This window comes from Accipiter gentilis, chromosome 30 (genome assembly GCF_929443795.1).
Source record: "Accipiter gentilis chromosome 30, bAccGen1.1, whole genome shotgun sequence".
Lineage (NCBI taxonomy): Eukaryota > Metazoa > Chordata > Aves > Accipitriformes > Accipitridae > Astur > Astur gentilis.
Window position 1 is genome coordinate 9,420,173 of NC_064909.1, and position 18,799 is coordinate 9,438,971.

General features: G+C 44.4%; 1 protein-coding gene and 1 long non-coding RNA gene across 2 annotated transcripts; one reads left to right on the forward strand and one right to left on the reverse strand.

Moving 5' to 3' along the window:
• Nucleotides 1-1,408: 1,408 nt before the first annotated feature.
• Nucleotides 1,409-11,491, reverse strand: SLC30A1 (solute carrier family 30 member 1). Its single transcript, XM_049833490.1, has 2 exons — nt 10,858-11,491; nt 1,409-7,377 (listed from the first exon to the last, which is right to left on the reverse strand). Exons 1-2 carry the CDS (start codon nt 11,486-11,488, stop codon nt 6,467-6,469), a joined length of 1,542 nt encoding a protein of 513 aa, XP_049689447.1. The 5' UTR covers nt 11,489-11,491; the 3' UTR covers nt 1,409-6,466.
• Nucleotides 11,492-12,239: 748 nt separating this feature from the next.
• LOC126052606 (uncharacterized) lies at nt 12,240-18,516 on the forward strand. The gene is made up of 3 exons (XR_007510101.1): nt 12,240-15,415; nt 15,837-15,982; nt 17,457-18,516. It is a non-coding gene; the product is annotated as an uncharacterized LOC126052606 (long non-coding RNA).
• Nucleotides 18,517-18,799: the final 283 nt, after the last annotated feature.

Consider the following 18,799-nt stretch of genomic DNA (forward strand, 5'->3'; position numbering starts at 1 on the left):
ACACAAGCACAAACACAGGAACAAACACAGCAGGTTGCACATCCTGTTCCACAGCATCGTCGCGGCTATTCTTAGCTCCACTCGCTGGTGTGAGGGAAACGCTGGGATGCCTACCCATGCTGCGGCTAGAAATGGAGCTTGGGTGACAGGAGGGGGGATTACAACTTGGCCTAAGCACTACCTTGAAGTTTCTGTTGATTGTCACGAAAAAAAGAAAAGATAATGCAAAATACATATATATAAATGCTAACCAAAGTTTCGGTGGCAAGGGTTTCATACCAGGTTTGGGGTGCTAGCACGGATCAGCCTGAGAAGGTTCCTGCTGAAAAGTGCTCGCCTGCCTGGCGTCAGACACAGCGTCACTCCCATCCTGCCCTTCCCCTGTGGCATCAGCTCCTCCGATGCAAAAGCAGCAAGAAGGAGTTGTTCTGGGAGCTGGATCCGGCCCTTGAGGTGGTCAGGCAACCAACCATCTGGGGCAGGAGGTCTAGGAATGGCATGGGGAAAGGTACGTGTAAAAGCAAAAGTAAGCTATAGAGCTGAGGCTTCGCTTCCCATCCCATTAATTAAAAATTCCCACACTAGCATGTCTCATAAAGGATGTTGATACTAAGTTTAAATCACATCTTTTCATGATGAGGTAGACGCAGCATTGGAAAACAGTGAAACTCAAGCTCACGTGCAATGCTTACAGCACAACCAAACATACCCTCCTACATACATAACTGATAATACGGAATCACTTTTCTCTCTTGAAGCAGAAAAAAGCAGCTGCTGAAGCTGGACCAGTGAAGGGCTCCAAAATGAACTCATCACGGCAAGCTCACAAACACCTCAAAGCAGGTATTAGTAACAAACCTGACCTCCTCAGTATTATTGCTGGCAGCTCTATCTTTTTCCGCAGTCAGTACTTTTCTCACAACAAACTTTACAAACTGCAGTGTTTCTGAATTGAAACAAATGCAGCTGAAGAACACCAAAGCATCTTCTGCTCTAAAGTAGCTATCTTCCAAAGACATTAAATAAAACAGTACAGACTTCTACTAGGAAGCCTACCTTATTGACCCACCATATGTTAGATATTTAACCATGGCCAATAAACAGGACAGGAAGATTTTTAAATTCTTTTCAAAGGCTGTTTTTCTTAGGAAAAAAAATGCAGGAAAAAAATTGCATTTTGCATAATTAACTCTTCACGTGATACTATAACTGAGCAAGTATTATTTTAATTGCACCTGGAATCCAGACAGTTGGAGCCATCATTTTACAACCCATTTATTAACCTCTTCTTCTAGTTGTGCTCTTTGTACTTGCTTCTCAGGTTCTGGGAGACGGTGAAAGTGCATTTCTACTAGTCAAATTTCTTCCTAGGAACTGACCTCAGAAAGAAATCCCAACTAAAAGTATCTGACATTAAAGAGCTCCATTTATTTTCTCAGGACTTTAATACTCAATACGAAACAAAACAAAACCAACAAAAAAGGAACATCATTATTTATTTTAAAAGAAGGCAAAAAGAAGTATCATCAATGAACACTAGCTATGCCAATTATATTTTAACATTGCTCAGAAACAGGATCCAGGACATGAAAAAAAAAAAAGAAGCCAAATTAATCCCATGTGCTTTTTGGAGACATACAGATGAAAGATATTTTTCAGTATTGTGGCTTTGCTCTTCAACTACTTAGATAACACGGTGAATGCAAAAAAAATATAAACATGAGCCTGCTAAAACATGGTATTGTACCCCACAGGCAGCTAACCACACAAAGCAAAGGTCATAAGGCATAATCAGACCTCCTGTTATCAGCAAAGCTACGTTTGATTTGGAAAATTGTCAAGACTGGCTTTAGCTCAGGCAAATGGAGCATCCACCGCTTTCCGTCCAGCAGAGAAAGAAAAAAACCAAAGTTACTACAGAGCTGAACAACTTCAATGCATACCTAAAAAGGGTGTAACTGATGCTATGCTATGAAACTAAAATAGTCAGAGCATATTTATCTGCTTTTAAATATAGTTAGCAGTATTTCCCATTCGCTCCACGTGGAACTTAGAACATCTAGCTACAAAATTCACCCCCTCTGTCCCCCTTGGTCTCTCCATAGCTGAAGAGATTAGAAAGTGCAGTCAAAGCAGGGGGCAGGGGAAGGAGAATGGCAAGAATCTTTATCCCTCCTCCCCAAACTCCACTACGCAGTGTTTAATAAATTCAGATGGCCCAATCTGAGAAGCAAACAGAAATGTCAGTTTAGCTAAACTTGTTAACAAGTCTTAGGACACTTGGTGGGCTTTTTTTCCTTTCTTTTTGAGAATGGCGAAAAGGAATAAATCCTGGAATTATAACAAACTGATAATATTTCTGCAGCAAATTTAAAACCACCACAGTACTGATTTTAATACATCCATAAAATCTAGGTAGTTTCAGTTGTTCTTCAAAAGCCAGGCTGTCCTGGCAGAACCTTTGGACTCACTGCTGCAAGTAATTCCTTGCATGCAAGTAACTACTCGTCAGCCCAGTTAAACTATTCACGAATACAGAAATTTACAGGACTGAGGCCTTGCCATGACTTTTTGGGAGTCACAAGTTGGGGCTAGTTTTGTCTTTTACATAACTATGTGTATGTCCATACCAAATACCATGATGCAGCAATAACAGATATTACCAAAAGCCTAGAGTGGATGTTGAAAGCAATTGAGCTAAAATTATAAGGGGTTCCACAGAAGCAATTTACAGTGCTAAAAGGTAAAGCTTCATGGTACTGTGGCTAGCCCACTGAGTATCTGAATTAGTTCTGCACTGCACCTTAGATGCAGATATAATCTAAGAAGTGATTCTAAAATAGCATGTTTCTGGATGAGACATGTCCTAAGTGTAAAATATTTCACCCAATGATGTTTGGCACATGTCTGACACATTTAATCAGAAGAATAAACAATCTAGACACTGAAATACAAACTTATTTTTCCTTAAAATCAGTGTTCCATATTTATTTTAAAAATTCAGGAATGTGATACACAATACAATTAGCTCCCCACCACTGCAGTGTTCACTTACATGAGATTCACTAGTTTCACGCTTTGTGGAAAAAAGAAAAGAGGCTGTGCAGTGCTTTTGAATGCTCCCAGTATTCTGGAACTATGATCTTCAGAACAAATCAAGTCTGTGTAACCACAGACAGATCAGATTAAAAAAAAAAAAATCAAACTATATCACAAGCTAGCAGGCTACAGTCTGGTCTTATACAGCCAGAACAAACACAAAAATTGTGTTCCTGCTGCTGTACAGCCACCACCTTGACCTGACTATATGCTTTCAGGGAATTTACCATCAAGGGCTAGAGACTAAAGGGCCCCATTAACACCAGCTGGTGCTGCACATACAACACAGCACATGACAGAGAGGCCACACAACCCCCCCTTCTGCCCCCATCATCATCACCGTCACATCTGCATCCCCATCCTGATAATAAAAATAACATGGGGGAGAGATTTTTGTCTTTTAAGCTAGCCATTGCCTGCAATGGACACAGAAATAGAAAAATATGACTTCTGGCACAAAAAAAGGATTAAATAGTTACAATGGAATTAGTGACTACAACTCCATCTATTCAGATGCATTTACTGAGACTGTTAACCAACGGTGGCAACTGTCAAGACTTAATAGTTGCTCTCTTTTTATAAGAGCACCAGGAGAGAAGTAAGTCAGGCTTCTCAGTGCTACTATGGTTTGTCTTGGTTTTGTTTTTTTAAATAAACTAAAGAGCAGTAGTACTATGGTGCCTAAGTGATATACAGCAGGACCTCAATAATTCATACTAATGACTGAGACCAATTTTAAACTAGTGATCAAAATAATTAGTCAAAGTTTACCATAAAAAGCAAGGATACACATTTTCGAAAAAAATAGTACTTTGTTCATTTCAAAATTTACTTGGTTAATACTTTGTAGTATACTAGCAGTGGTAGCATATTCTGCAAATGTAGTCTCATACAAGATCTCATTTAACAGTCAACTCTAGATCATATACAGGTAACAGAAGAAAGTGTTAAAATAATTCAGACAAAACAAAAACATATATAAATACTATATTAACATATTTAAGTTAGTTTATGAGACTATACAACAAGCATAAACACAGAAAAAGGTGAGCGATGCCAACGGCTGTGAAGCACCAACATCCCCAAGCTAGCACAAAACTGAACCGACCCATCCACACACTGCAGCTTCCTGTGGATGCATCTGAGCAGCCAAGAGCCAAAATAACTGCATGGTGCTGCGCTGCACCCAAGCTCACAAACCTTGTGAGAGGGGGCTCTCGTAGAGGAGCTCAGTCCAGTTTCACTTTCCCTGATGCTTTGGCACATAGCATTTGGGCAACGCATTGGCATGCGATACAGAGTTCGTCTGGCCCTGTAGACTGCACAGTTAATACACAACACTGGTAATCCACCCATGGATAATCAAGAGTTGACTGCAATGCTCTGCTGGGAAATTGGGTAAGACCACTGACATGACCTGGGCCAATCCAGGTCTGATGAGCAGCACACTATTTTGAACTACTTAGGAGCAATTATCATATGAGACACATATTAGAAATACAAACTAGCGAGATGTTCTGTATCTGGAGGCAAAGCTACATTCCCTTCGCTAACAAAACATTCTTTTTTAAAAAAATCTACATTTAAATACTGTTAAAAACCTGAAAACCACAGCATCAAAGAATTTCGTAAGGCCAAAACTATCCTCAGTTCCCTCTGTTGTGCCTAGGTATTGCAATACATTTGTAAAAGAAGTAAATACCATGTAATTTAGTATCTTATACTCCTTCCAGTGCCTTCCAGTAACAGATCTCAGAGCTCTCCACACAAGAGTTAAGCCTCACAACACCCCTGTGAGGTAGGTATTATCCCCATTCTAAGACAGGGAAACTGAGGCAGAGTGTTTATCATGTCCAGAGTCATAGAGCAAAGAATGGAAGATCCAAGCTGTTTTCCAGTTTTGAGCATAGGAGCAGTCATTTAAATCACAAGACATTATTTCCCATACATAACTTGAAGGTGGATCAAAAGGGTCAGGGTTTTAGATTAGGTTTCTTGTAGGTTTTATCTTCGACTCTCATCCAGTCTCTGCCAAATTCACAGAGTCCATAGACCAGTTTCTCCTTTGTTAAGGTTTAAGTTGGCAGCATACTGTAACAGCTTCTTTAGAGCCAGTTGTCAACTGAGTTAACATATTAAACCATTTGGACACTTAATAATTGAAATTATGTGATACATAAACATCTCAAAGTGTGAAATACAGTGAATTAAATCCTACTCCCTGCCCCACCTCCTCAAAAGTCAACAGAATGCTCCTGAGGACATGAAGGGGACCAGGACCGCAGTCACTGCAAGCGCTTACAGACACACACTCAGCTACAAGCAAAATGCACCACCGAATTACTTGTTATGGAGGCTACTGTCTATGCTTAAAAGCATGAATTACACTGTTGGTGCTTGGCAGACTTTCCCCAACAGAGCACTTACTGACATAACTAATTCTTTTATCTTAGTAAATTGAGCATCAGTTAAAAATGAAGCTCCAGCTCTTTATTCATAGCACTGTGAGTCAAGGATTCTTTAAACTTTGAAGATTTTTATGACCAGACAGAACTTGGAAATAAGGAAAACCACCAGAAAATCCAGAAAATATGAAAGTATGCACTACTTTATCGGTGAGTCTCATGTCTTGATCACAGAGCAGTATACAGTAGCTTGAACTTCCATTCTTGTAGAAAAAAAAAACCCTTCCACATCTGATATTTTCACAAGCAGTTGACTTTAATTACCTCACTACCTTGCCAGAAAAAGCGGGGACAGTTTCTAACAATCACATGATGTTCTCTTTAAAATATGCTATATGATAAATTCATTAGAAAAGACTTCACATTTATTATTACATAGATTTAAGAAAAATATGTGAAATTGCAAAGTGGTTTCCAGTTTTAAGTAGTTACATCTTTAAAAATGTTCTATGAACTTTGGTTTCCTTAGGGCTTCTAAATAAACAATATATTAAAATATCTACAAATCAAATATTAAAAGAAAGAGTAGGTCCAAGAAATCTGTAACACAAATTGAGTTCCTACATGCTTATCCCTCAAATAGCTTTTCACTGGAAAAAATATTTTAATGTGAAGCACAGCAAAAAGTGTCTCTGCCAAAACGTTGAAACTGGTTTTCTGAAGTTGTTACAGCATTGGTGCACTTTTTGTCTGTCTCAGTACAAAGTCCACACAAACACATTGTATCATGACAGTGACATTATGTTCTTTAAAACAAGCATTCTAGATTTAGCAATATGACAAGAACAAGGACTTCAGCAATTACACTACTTGGCAAAATTGCATCTCAAACGTCTGTCTCTTCCTCTTGCAATATAGCTGTTGTCAAAGTCACCAAAACTCAGGTAGCACCATTCAGGGAGTTACAAAGATGATTCAAACTGCTCATTTTGATCGGTGTTTGCCTCTAGTTTAACTGAAGGGATGCTCTCCGACTTAGTCCTCCTAGTTTTCGGAAATTCAATGACAACTTCTGAACAAGAAATACTAAGTGACGAAGATTTTTCTGTCTTCTTTGCAGTACTATCTTCTCCTGTTCCACAACACTGCTTCAAAGCACACTGAGTCCTGCAAGGAAACTCACATTTCCCTCTCCCTGATTCAGAGCCAACGCTGGCAAACTCAGGCTGAATGGTAGTTGCATGAATCCCTTCATCATGAAAGATCTCTTTTATGCGCTTTGCCACCATCATGTATGTGGAAGGGTCAGGACACTTTATGTGAGCAGTGCCAATGATCCTACTGCCTGCTAGCTGCCAAATGTGTAATTCATGGACTGCTTCAACTCCTTCAAGGGTACGTAATTTTGAGTTCAAAGAATGAACATCTATTTGTTTGGGAACAGTCTGTAGAAGTATAAGGGCTGACTCCCTAAGTAACGGGTAAGTTGTGTACAGCAGTATACAAACCATCATCAAACAAAGAATAGGATCTAAATATAGCAACCAGCATGGACCAGCCACCGTAATGCTCTCTTGCTCAGATTTGTTTGCTCTGCCAAGTGTTTGGGATAAAGTAGCATTTTCCATGCAATGATTATTGACACATGGATTAAAGCAGGGCCCATCTTTGGGGCATGGATTCCACAACCCATAAAAGAGCAAGGCATTCACTACCACAATTACTGAACCTAAGGCATCTCCAAAAACATGCAGAAAAACTCCACGCATATTAAGCTGTGCACTAGAGTCTTCTTCAACCTCCTCTACATCCAGAGGATAATGACCAGCATTCCCATTCACTTGTAGGTCAGCCATGTCGTCTTTCATATCACCTGACAAGAAAACAGTAGAATGATTAGAGATATGCTATAATACTACGCATTACTATAATGCCACATAAAATAATAACCAACATTAAGCACAAAACTGAAAAGCAAGCAACTCTACCCATTAACACTTAGCAACCTTTTTTCTGGCTGAGAAATATTCAGTTGTCCCAATAAGTGATCTAAATAATCTAGATGGCAACTGTTTTTACATGGAGCTTAAAGATGTAGAGTGGCAAAATATGAGGATGACTGCATTTTAATTTATTCTACTGAAAAACTGTTTTCACATTTTCCAGCTATTTAACCATTTGACTACTCACTGTTCATTTCTTAAACAAAATGCAGAATTACAGAGCATATATAAAAAAGCTGGTTAAGTAGCTAAGTAACTTACATTTGTTCCTTCCTTTGAAAAGCCAGAAGGCTAATCACATTGCTAAAATCTCTCTTAAACCATAGGAGTGTGTTGCTATTTTATATTAAAATTTATGAGGCCAGAAGCAAAAAAGCTTTATGGATACTGCTTTATAGTAACTTATTTTCAGTTTTAGTAGTTCATTTCCAAAAGACTTCTGAATTCAAGGAAAAGGAAGTTTTCCTGAGATGGCGCATGGAGTCAGCAGAACTATGACATACAACGAGCTGAGCTTTTAGGTCTTAGCACACAGAATTTATCAGCAGTATTGACTACAGTACAGCATAAGTTATCACTGAAGCTCTCAGAGGCTATGAACTAGTGTTATTTATATTTCAGAATACCTATAAAACGGGTTTTTTCGGTTGTTTGGTTTTTTTTTTAAGTGACATACAGCTGTTAAGTGACATATAGCTGTTGATACCCAAAGCCTGGTCATGGTCCTTCATGGTCATGGACCATGCAATGCATAAATGAACATTTTGGTGCCCTCCTTTGTCAAAACTGTCTCCGATATTACCACTCCACCATACCTAACTAGCTATATAGGAATAAATGCACAAAGAAGAATGTTCTTTGAAAGAAAAACATCTTCCAATGTTCAAAATTGAAAGTATTGTACATGATTAACCTCCTACTTTTCTTCAGAAGTTCTTCTTTGGACAGAAAACTTCCAGTGTTAGAGAAACGTAACAGCCACTGGCCTGACAAACTGAAACAAGGAGCTTATTGCTTCCGTGGTTATTCAGTTCAGAGCTTTGTAAACATGAACATGTTAGCATGACCTGCAGCTTCTGCCGCGCGGCTCTCATGACTGCAATTCTGTAATCATAAAGAAGGGGTAGGCTCCTATGAAGGCGGCTGAGCGGGTCAGTTCCAAGCCTCAGGCTCATAACCTCGTGCATCACGCTTCTGTCCTAAAGCTCCAGCTACATTTTCCACACAACTTCTATGAGTTATGGAACATGGGACCTGTAGCTTTCCAGAGAAATCAATAAATTAGAGGAAAATATCTCATGTTACAGAGTTCAGACCTCAGGGTCCATGATGAGAGCAAGGAAAGAGGAACTTTTCTGACACTCTGCCAAGTACTTGGAGAAAAGATCTGGAAAGTCAGTAGACCTATCTATAAGGGTGGGTAAAAGGAAACATGGTTCCAGAAAGCTCTTGAGATTTTTTAATGGCAAAAAGTTAAAACATGTCCATTTGAAATATGCTCATTTAAATCTAACTATAAACTGATTACTTCACATGAAGTATAGGCACAAAGATACCCGTGCAAGACTAGCCCCTAGGGCTACCACTAGCTTTCCACTTCCACCTTAGGAAATCAACCCTCTTTGTAATTTCCAATGAAGGCATAGTAGCACTCTCAGCCATTTTCCTAGTCTTCACGTACACATCTTACAGCTTTTCACAACTCTCCAAGCACCTTTACCTGTAACATTTCCACGGCTGAACTATGAATAACTCCATCCATTACATAATCATGACAGGGCATAGAAGGAAACACAAGCTTATTTCAAAGTTTCACTGTGACCAAAATTATGCCCTATTACCACCTAAATACCCACAACAAATTATTTGTTATTGCCAGAAGGACATCCATGAGAAATTCCAGACAAGTTAGCTCAAAACAGTATACGTTTTAATCCATGCTATAAATGAATCTTTTAGCCTAGAACTAGCCCAAAACTTGGCTAAAAGCACAACTTCTCACCATGTCTCACCATGCAAGAATAATTCACAAGCCAAGATATCTATCAGATCAACAGTTAAGGGAATTTTACATGGTTTGAAACTAATTATTAGGATACCTTTGTTGGTACTAAACCAACATTAAGAGTTTATTATGTGGTCAAGAAAATGGTGTACTATATTCAGAGGAACTTTCCTATCCTCTTGCAAAACCTGTCTTTTCAAAACCAACATGGAGTCAAAACGGGGAGCGGGGGTGTGGGGGGAGAGAGCAGGAGCTAAGTTTCTCAAATGTGTATTGGAACCTCTGACCACAGAAAAACCGAAACTGTAACAAAGTTCGCTCTGTTCAATTAAAGCTCCATTTCAGCTAAAACAGAGGTCCCCTGATGTCACCCTGAAAATAAGGGAGAGACATGGGTTCTGAAGACTGAAACCCCTTCCTCGTGGTAACAGGGATCTCATATGATTAGAGCAGAGAAACGGCAATTACACAACACAGTACGTTGCTTCGACCGAGTGACTTCAAAATAAACTATCCAGGCCTCTGGATCCATTAAAAAAAAAAAAAAAACGACAAAAAAACCAAAAAATTTCCTCCCACAAAATAGACAGTTTGATCACAATTGGGAAGGGAAGATTTTATATTTATCTCTATGTGCGAGTGAGTGGGAAGGTGCATACTTTAGAAAGCTAAAGAAAACTAATTCAAAGAAACCACGCATGTACCCTGACACCAGCGAGCTCCACATTCAATGCCTATCGCATGACTTCCACAGTTCTGATTGGTAGTTTCCAAGACTTCTTCCTATTAATTACATATGTCACGAAGAAGTACAACATTATTGCAATGGACTATACTTCAGTATGTCACATTCAGATTGAGATTAGCTTCTCAGGTAGCTAATAACCAACCCAACAGACAGATCCAGCTGTCAGGACCAAGGTGTTGAGCTGCGCTCTATTCGATGTGCAGCCAGTTCAGATGGTATTAGGGCAACTTCTCCCGAGAGCCTGTGTCGCTAGGCGAAAAACACTTGTCATGTGCCTTCTCTACCAGCACCAACTTTTTTCCAAGGCAAACTGCTTTACCCTAAGACTCTTGCACACTCTGACCTGTCTGCAAGACAAACTCAGAACTTCGGGCACTCCTTTCAGCACCTGAAGGAAAGGTGCGAGGTAAAGACGCAACAGCTGTGTGCCCAAGAACACCACTAAGAAAGTTTCTTGCCTTGCCTCTTCCCCAGGAGGAAGGGCAGGTGGTCCCCATGAAGCCTGCACCAGGTGGGACCTATTCGGGGAAGGGACCTCTCCCACTTCCCTGGCACTTCTATGCTGGGGCGGGACAGCAGAGGTGCTGCAGGGCTTACCTAGCTTCTCCTGGCTGACTCCGTTGGAGCTGCTGCAGTTCTCCACCAAGGTGCTGGTCTCCTCCCGGTGCAGCGCAGCCTCCCCATCCCCGGGTGGCTGCTCGGGCTTGGGGCCGCTGCGGGGGTGCTGCCTGCCGCTGTGTGAGTGCCCGTGGCCGTGGGAATGGCCGTGGCCCCCGGCGCCATGGTGGTTGAAGAGGCAGAGCCCCAGCAGGTTGATGATGAGTCCAGCCACCCCCACGCCGATGACCACCAGCGGCTGCTGGATCTCGTGGGGCTCCGTGAAGCGCTCGATGGCCTCCAGCAGGATGGTGAAGCAGAGGGCGGTGAGGAAGACGGCGTTGACGAGGGCGCCCATCACCTCGGCCCGCACCCACCCGAAGGTGTTCTTCTTGGTGGCGCGGGTGCGCTGGGCGAAGCGCACGGCCACCAGCGCCACGACCAGGGCCATGACATCGGAGAGCATGTGGAAGGAGTCGGACAGCATGGCCAGCGACGACGTGACCCGGCTCACCACCACCTCCACCACGAAGAAGAGGAAGGTGAGCGCCAGCATGCACAGCAGCCGCGCCCGCCGGTTCTGCCACCACCGCGGCCCGCCCGGCCCCTTCGCCGCCATCCCCCCGCACATCGCGCCGGGGCAGCGGCTGCCGGCCCGGCGGAGGCGCGAGGAGGGCGGTCGGCGCGGCGAGCGGCCCGCGGGCGCAGCGGAGCCCCGAGGGCGAGCGCAGCCCCCTTCCCCGCCGCCGGCGGCCCGGCCACCGCCGCTCCCTCCGCAGGCGCTGGGCGAGCAAACTTTGCACCCGAGCCCCCTCACTCTTTCCACACGGAACCCGAGCCGGCAAGGCCACGCCCCCCCGCCCGCGCCCCATTGGCCACCGCCCCCCGCCCGGCGGTGCCCGGCCGCCCCCGCCCCCCGCCTCGCTCGCCATTGGCCCGCGCGCCCTCGCGACAGGCGGCCCCGCCCCCCTGGTACCGCCCGGTGGCCGCGGCCCCCCCTCCCCGCCGGGCCGTGCCAGAGGAGGGGGGGCGGGGCCGCGCGCGACGTTGCGGGAGCCGCGGCTCCGATTGGCCGAGCCCGTCGGCTTCCCCCCGCCTCCCCCGCCCGCCGCCCCTCAAGTCCCGCCCCGCGGCGAGCGGGACTCGTGCAAAAGGTGCGCTTCACACGGCCCCGGCCCGGCGCGCGCTTGGGGGCGGGGCTTCCCCTGCGGGCCGGGGCGGGGGAGACGGGCCCGCTCCGCGGGAGGGGGTCGCGCAGGGTCGGGGGACGGGGACGGGGGGGGCTCTCTGACGTCACGCGGGGTGCGTTAGGGTCAGCACCGGCCGCCTCCCGCGGGGGCCGGGCCGCGCCGGGGCGGGCTGGCGGCCGCCGGTCGCGGCGCACGGCCCTGCCGTCAGGGGTCGGGGCGGGAGCGGCGAGGGCCCAGCAGAGCCGCCGCCTCCGGCCGGCGCGGCAGGAGGTGAGCCCCGGGAGCTGGCCAGCGCCGCCGAGCTCGCCGCGGGGGTCTGCGCCGCCGGCAGCCGCGGGGCCTGGGGGAAGGGGGGTGTGTGGAGGGGGGGAGGCCCGCGCCGGCACCGCGAACCCGGGGTGTGGGGGAGCTGCCCGAGGAGGGGCTGCGGCGGGGGCCTGGCAGCTGGCCCCTCGCGGCCGGGCAGCCTTCCCCGGGCCCAGGCCGTCCGCCCCTCCCGGCTCGGTCCGCGCTGAAGCCCTGGCTTTTGCTGGAGCGGCTTTTGTGCCCGTTGGGTTACGGAGACGCGCAGGAGGCGTGCCGGCCTCGCAGCTCCTGAGGCACCAGAAGTGGCCTTGCCCAGCCACGGCCCCTCTGCTCCTGCCTGCCTGGAGAGGGAGAAGGAACCAGCGACCAGCCCACAAACTGCACGAACTCGCCACCCGTCCCCAGCTGTCAAGTCAATGGGCCCATTTTCCAGCTACCGCACGTGCCACGGCACATCCCAACAGCTACTTCTTACCGCCTTTCTAACTCCCGGTCTTGTTATGAGGTTTGGCCTTTTTGCAGGGGCATTTCTATTTAATTTTTCTCCTGTTTGTGCCACTGAGGGCAGTAGGATGAGTGATTAGGCGATAATAACTGCTGAGCAGTTAAAAAATTTGGAGAGAAGAAGAGAGTAACTTTGCTCGAGGAAGTTTTGAAAAGCTGTAGTATAACAAAAATATATAAATGCTAAAAAGTCAGTCACTAGATACCAGTTGTTGTATTAAACTTGTTGTAGTTAAAAAAGGAAAGGGAAAGCAAATATGTTGAGACATCCAGATCCAGAAAAATCACCAAAAAAAACAAATAAAAAATTACAAAAAGGTGGAGTTGACCTCTTTGCCTGCTGTGTGCCAGGGAGCCAACAAACATGGCAGCAAGAGAGAGAGTGTCCAAGAATATGCCATGAGTAGCAAATGGCGAGAGGGGAAACAAATAGCCATAGCTATTTGTAGCTATAGATGTGTAGCTGTGTGTATGAATATATAGAGGCAGTAAGAAAACTGGTGTCCTGAAAAGGAAGATCTGGCAAGAATGCAAAAGCCTGTTGCTATACTTGGAGCTTCCAAAGGGATCATGATTCAGGGTCCATACAAAGGTTCGTGACAGCTGGAGTTGGACAGCTAGTTTCACTTCATTAGGAAAATGACAGAAGGTGTTCACACGTCCATGAGAAAAGAGTTACCAACAAGCATAACTGAGACGAGCAGTTCAGGGCAGGCTTCTCCAAAGCTCAGCAGAGTCCCAGTGAGTCCACATCTGTCTACCACATTGCTTTAATCTGTGCATGCCATCCCCTCTTTACTTACGCTGCAGTGTTAAGCTCTTTACGTTGCAGACACGGCTTGGGCACCACGCTGACCTGTGACCCTGAACCCTGCTTTCTCTGAGATGTTCATACCAGAATCTAGGTCTGCTATGTTTTTAGTTTAGCAGTAGGAACCCATGTGGAATGCTTTAATGACCATCGTAAAGAGTACTGTAAGAGAGTCAGTAATTAGATTGCTGTAACATTCTCCTCATCTCCTTGGCTTCCCATATGCCATAATATCATTTAATAAGATGTTGTAAATAACCAGGAAGCTGACCAGCAATTATACTGAAACGGAACATGCCCATGTCCTCTCCTCCTCACACCCACACAAGGCCATCAGTTAATAAGGAAGAATTACCCAAATTTAGGATATATGGGTCAAAGAAACTGGTACAGCTCAAACCTTTTTTTAATTCCTGTAGGTGGGGTGTGTTGTTATTTTACAGGGATTGGTCTTTATCCAATGGAATTTAGATAGGAAGGAAGGGAGGACAAAGTGTTTAATGTCTTGCATTGGATGGACTTCAGGAATTACCAAAACTGCATGTTAGTTGGTTGCCCCTGTGATGTCATAGTTTTCTTGATTAAGAGTACTCAGTCCCCTCCTGAGTGGTATAAATAGGATATCAATTATCAGTACCACCCTTATGAATAAAATTTAATCAGCATTGAACATAAACTGTGTCAAGAGCTTTGACTGACTTACGGGAGGGGAGTTACGGCTTTTTTGACTTCTTTCTTGGTATGTAAACAATGTCTAGATCAATTTGTGATCCTTTTAACATTTCTTCACCACGAGACCTAATCTGCTCAAGGGTACTGTACCATTGGTCAGTTTGCTGCTGTCTTCCTGTTACAGGATGGCATATTCTTGATCCTGCCCTTGTCCAAGGATAGCTTTTCTTCCTACTCTACCAGGCTGAATACTGAGTTCCTCTTGGGGGCCAAAAGCCACAAGACATGGGCAATATACCTCATGAGAGTGGGAGGGCATGGTTTCTTCCCAGTCGGGAAGTAATAATGGTTCTTCAGGCCTTCTACTGCTCCCTCATGAATAGGGTTGGGTGTATAGTTTTGTCCTGTGGGACCCAGCAGCCACCGTTGCCTTAATTGGCTTTAAATACAGGGACTGTGATGAATAATGGCCCTGTCGCAGCCCAGTCCTGCTGCTGGACACATCAGGCACAGACCGGCAGCTGGACCACACAAGAGTTCACGTTGCTAGCTCTTCCCCAGGCTCTTTCTCATAAACCAGTGTGCTCTACGCTGCTGTTCCCAGGCTTTTCTATTGTATTACCATACATCAGCATCCAAGAGGAACAGGGATAGTTCCTAAATTTAGGGCTGTCCATCTGGCAGCATAATAAAGTTTAAGCTTAATGGGAAGTGACTGATAAAGGTACCCAATGAAGCCATAAATGGTGTGTTACAGGAGAACATTTTGTTCCTGCTTATGCTTTTGAGGAGAGTACTATGTCTTCAAAGTAGGGAGGACTCTGGGTTTTTTGGTGTTTTTTTTTAAGGCTTCCAGGCATTGTTTGTGACTCACCCAGTTCTTTCGCGGCTCAGCTTCCGGTTTGCACGCGTGGAAGGACCCGTCTCCAAAGCTGTTTACTTACCATAAATGCTCCGTCTTCTGAGGGGAGAAGTAACTTTGAATCTCTGGCATGCAGCTTCATACCACCCCAGAACTGGGTGACAACATGAGGAAAGGCTAAACGGAAAGCTGCTGCTTGTCGCCTGTTCTGAGGTAAAATGTTTCGCACTGAGTGCTGCTGAGCTCTCTTAAGTCAGCTGAGTGCTGAGAAGAATAGGACTTTGGTTGGGAGATTCACTATTACTCAGCATGTTTGCTGAATATGTAAAGTTACTGCTTTTTCCTTTGAATTTCTGTGCAAGTTTGCAAGTGGAGAGATCTCCACCACGGAGGGCTCTTCATCACTCTGTGCCTTTCCACTTGGAAAAGGTGAAACCCTGTCTATAAACTGCAAATGCAGTCACATATTACAGAGCACACTGCCTCTTTTTAACACCTAACTTGTTCCCTTTCTGTGCAGTCATCAGACCTGTCTGCTTTTAATAAAGGCTTGTGGGACTCCGGCAAACATGACTCCATCTGTCTGTTCCACTTCAAGGCTGTCAGGGTTCATTTTAGGCTGCATTTCTTGCAGGCAATGTCTCTCTCTGGTAGCTGTCCTTACAAGGTTTCTTCAAATTAGATCCAGTCAGCAACACCAAAGGCAACAGAAGCATTCACTGTCCAGTTACCTACATAAACAAGTTTGTTCCTTGTGATGAAAAACAATACAAATGAAAGGTGAGTATTACTGTTCACATAGCTCTACATCAAATTCACTGTTATATCCTGATTCAGGAAAGCAGCTTTATCAAGGAAAGGACTTAAACATGTGTTTGCAGTTAATTAAAAGGGCTTTGAACAGAGGCGAGTTAAGCATGTGCTCACGTGCTTTTGTTTGTGACCTGTGAAGAAAGACTATAGCTGTAATTGGCATTAAGACAGGAAATGAAGAACATCTTGCTCTATAAAGAGATTTCTTCTACCTGGTTACCATGTTTGTGAAATCAGGGCTCTTTGGAAGTCAGTGGCAGGACTCTAGATAAGTGGAGGGGGTCAGTATATCATCCTCTATGCTTCTCCTGAACCTTGCAAAGCAGATTAAAAAACCCACTTCTTTCCCTTCCAAAATCTTTTCTCCCTTATAACGAAACAGCTCTTTTAAAAATATGCTTTTCTTATGTCCAGTTTTGATCTTTCCTTTCTAGGCTAGTTATTTTGCTTTCTTACTATCAAGCCATTCATTTGATGCAATGGCATTTGGCAGCCTGCAACTGCTTTGTAACTTCTGGCACAACTAACTGCACAGCCAAGTTATAACTGTTTTTAATGAACATGCGGGTTTTTTTGGTGGACGTAAGAGCATTTCCTGGCTGCTTTGGTTACTGCTTTGTCTGCTTATGGTACAACTAGTATTTTCTTAAAATTCAGAAGTAAACGAGCAAAATAGTTGCTCTCATGAGCTGTGAAGTTAATAAGGTGTTAGTTAGAGCTAATACCTTATTCAGCCAATGCTCAAGTGGATCCTACTAGAAAAATCGCCACTATATTAATCATTAAAGGAAAAAAGTCAGAAAAAAAAGTGGTGTTACTCACTTTTGCACACAGTGTGGCTCTCTGCTGGAAAGATAGTAACAATGATTCAGCAGGGATGGAAACATTCTGTAAATATGGAATTCATGGAATGAAAACATGTCTTGCAGCTGATTCGTTGGTAACATTTTTAATTATTACTGAAATAAATTATCCTTCATATGGCATTTTTAATAAATCATATTGTTAAGCTCTGCCTTTTATTATCTTTAGAAAGAACATGAGATCACTAGCTCTAAGGCAATTCTCTTGGACCTATGGGAATGAGTATCAGTGAATCAATGGGTATTTTCTGCGGACAGACACTGAGAGAGGTGTAAGCTAATTGCTGTGGTGCCTGCTCCACCTACGTACAGTATCAGACCCCGTCAAAGAATATACAGTATTTTCTGGCATCAAAGTTGGTTATTTGGGGGCAAGGATTTCCGCTGTCACTATAGGATGCTGGATTTTGTTGGTGTAGGATTTCTAAAGGTCTCTTGCTGGAAGAAGGTCACTCAGGTCCTTCGAGGTAAGTCCCTACAGGAACAGCTACTACTGTAGGGAAATCATAAACGTGCATGTTATGGAATTTGAAAAGTCAGTTCAAAACTAGTTCAACAAGTGCAGCTTTGAATTGCAGGAGGCTGCAGAACACCTGTGTAATGCTGCCGAAGAAGAAATGCCCTGTGGTGGCACCCTGAGAAATGGAGCCACACTGGTACGCCTCCGTGTCTCCTGGGAGCTCAGTGACACCAAGGGCACACTGTGCAAAGACCTGACTTCAGTCCCAGGGACTGAACTAGGCAATGTAAGAACTTGGTACGAGAACAGTATTGGCTCAGAAGAGGAAGATCCCCAGGCAAATTGGAATGAAAGCCATCACGCTGGTGGTATATATACACAGCTTACAGGGTGGTTCCTGGAACAGCCGTGAGCACAGGATATGGCACATCCTATCATTTCTGCTCTGCAAGACGGGCCTGCCTGCAGCATGGCAAACAGCCTGGTGGCACAGGAGTAGTAGGGCATGCTCGGGCATGGGGGCCTCTGTGCAACACACGTTCACAGGCTCCCACTCTGACCCAGCACCAACAGGTCTTGTCTGGAGGGCAGCCTCAGGCTCATCCTCAGCAGGCAACCCAGGTGCACCTGGTGTTTCCAGCCGGCTTGTCTACCCACACATACCTGCTGCTCTTGCTGCCACAATACACATCAGGCAAGAATTGCATCCATCTGTCTTGATGACAGTCTTTTTTATGTAAAGTCCTTCAAGTGGCTGAGCTCTAGCATGGTCATCATTTTACCATTTATATATTAGATATTAATTATATCAGCTTGAGGTGGATGAATTTCCCTTTATTACACAAATGGATATATCTGTATAAAAATGGTGTAAAAACACCATTTATTTTGCTACTTCAGGTGCTTTCATTAGATCACATTTAGGTCTGTAGGTGCTGTTAATAGCTGTTCATCAGCTATTAGCCAAGCTCATGACAAAGACTGCCCTTCTAAGCTGCAGATATTTAGAAAGCCACAATTCTAGCAAATGATGTCATATAATTAATGCCATCTACTAAAAGCAAATTTGGAACTGCTGTAAACATTTTCTGCAGGTAACTGTTTTCAGACCTGTTTGAAAAGCACCTTTGCACAGAGCAGAAGTAACGTTTTTTTCAGTCCTGATCATTTAACATCGCCTCTTCCCAGGACTGGTGCTGGGATTTGGAAAGTGCTGCGAGCCTGACTGAGACCTGCTGGACACTGCTCCTTTCCCCAGGCACCAAACATAGCCTTCACATAAGGATGGAGACATGAAGGTCTGTGCTATGTCTCATCACCTCTTTTCTTTTCAAAGATCAATTGTATTTGATGTTTGTCATATCATATCCCAAGACAGCAAGCATAAACATATTAACTTTATGTTCTGTAACTTAATCTATTCATTTTCAGAACTGCCTTCTACAGAGGCCAATTTGTGGT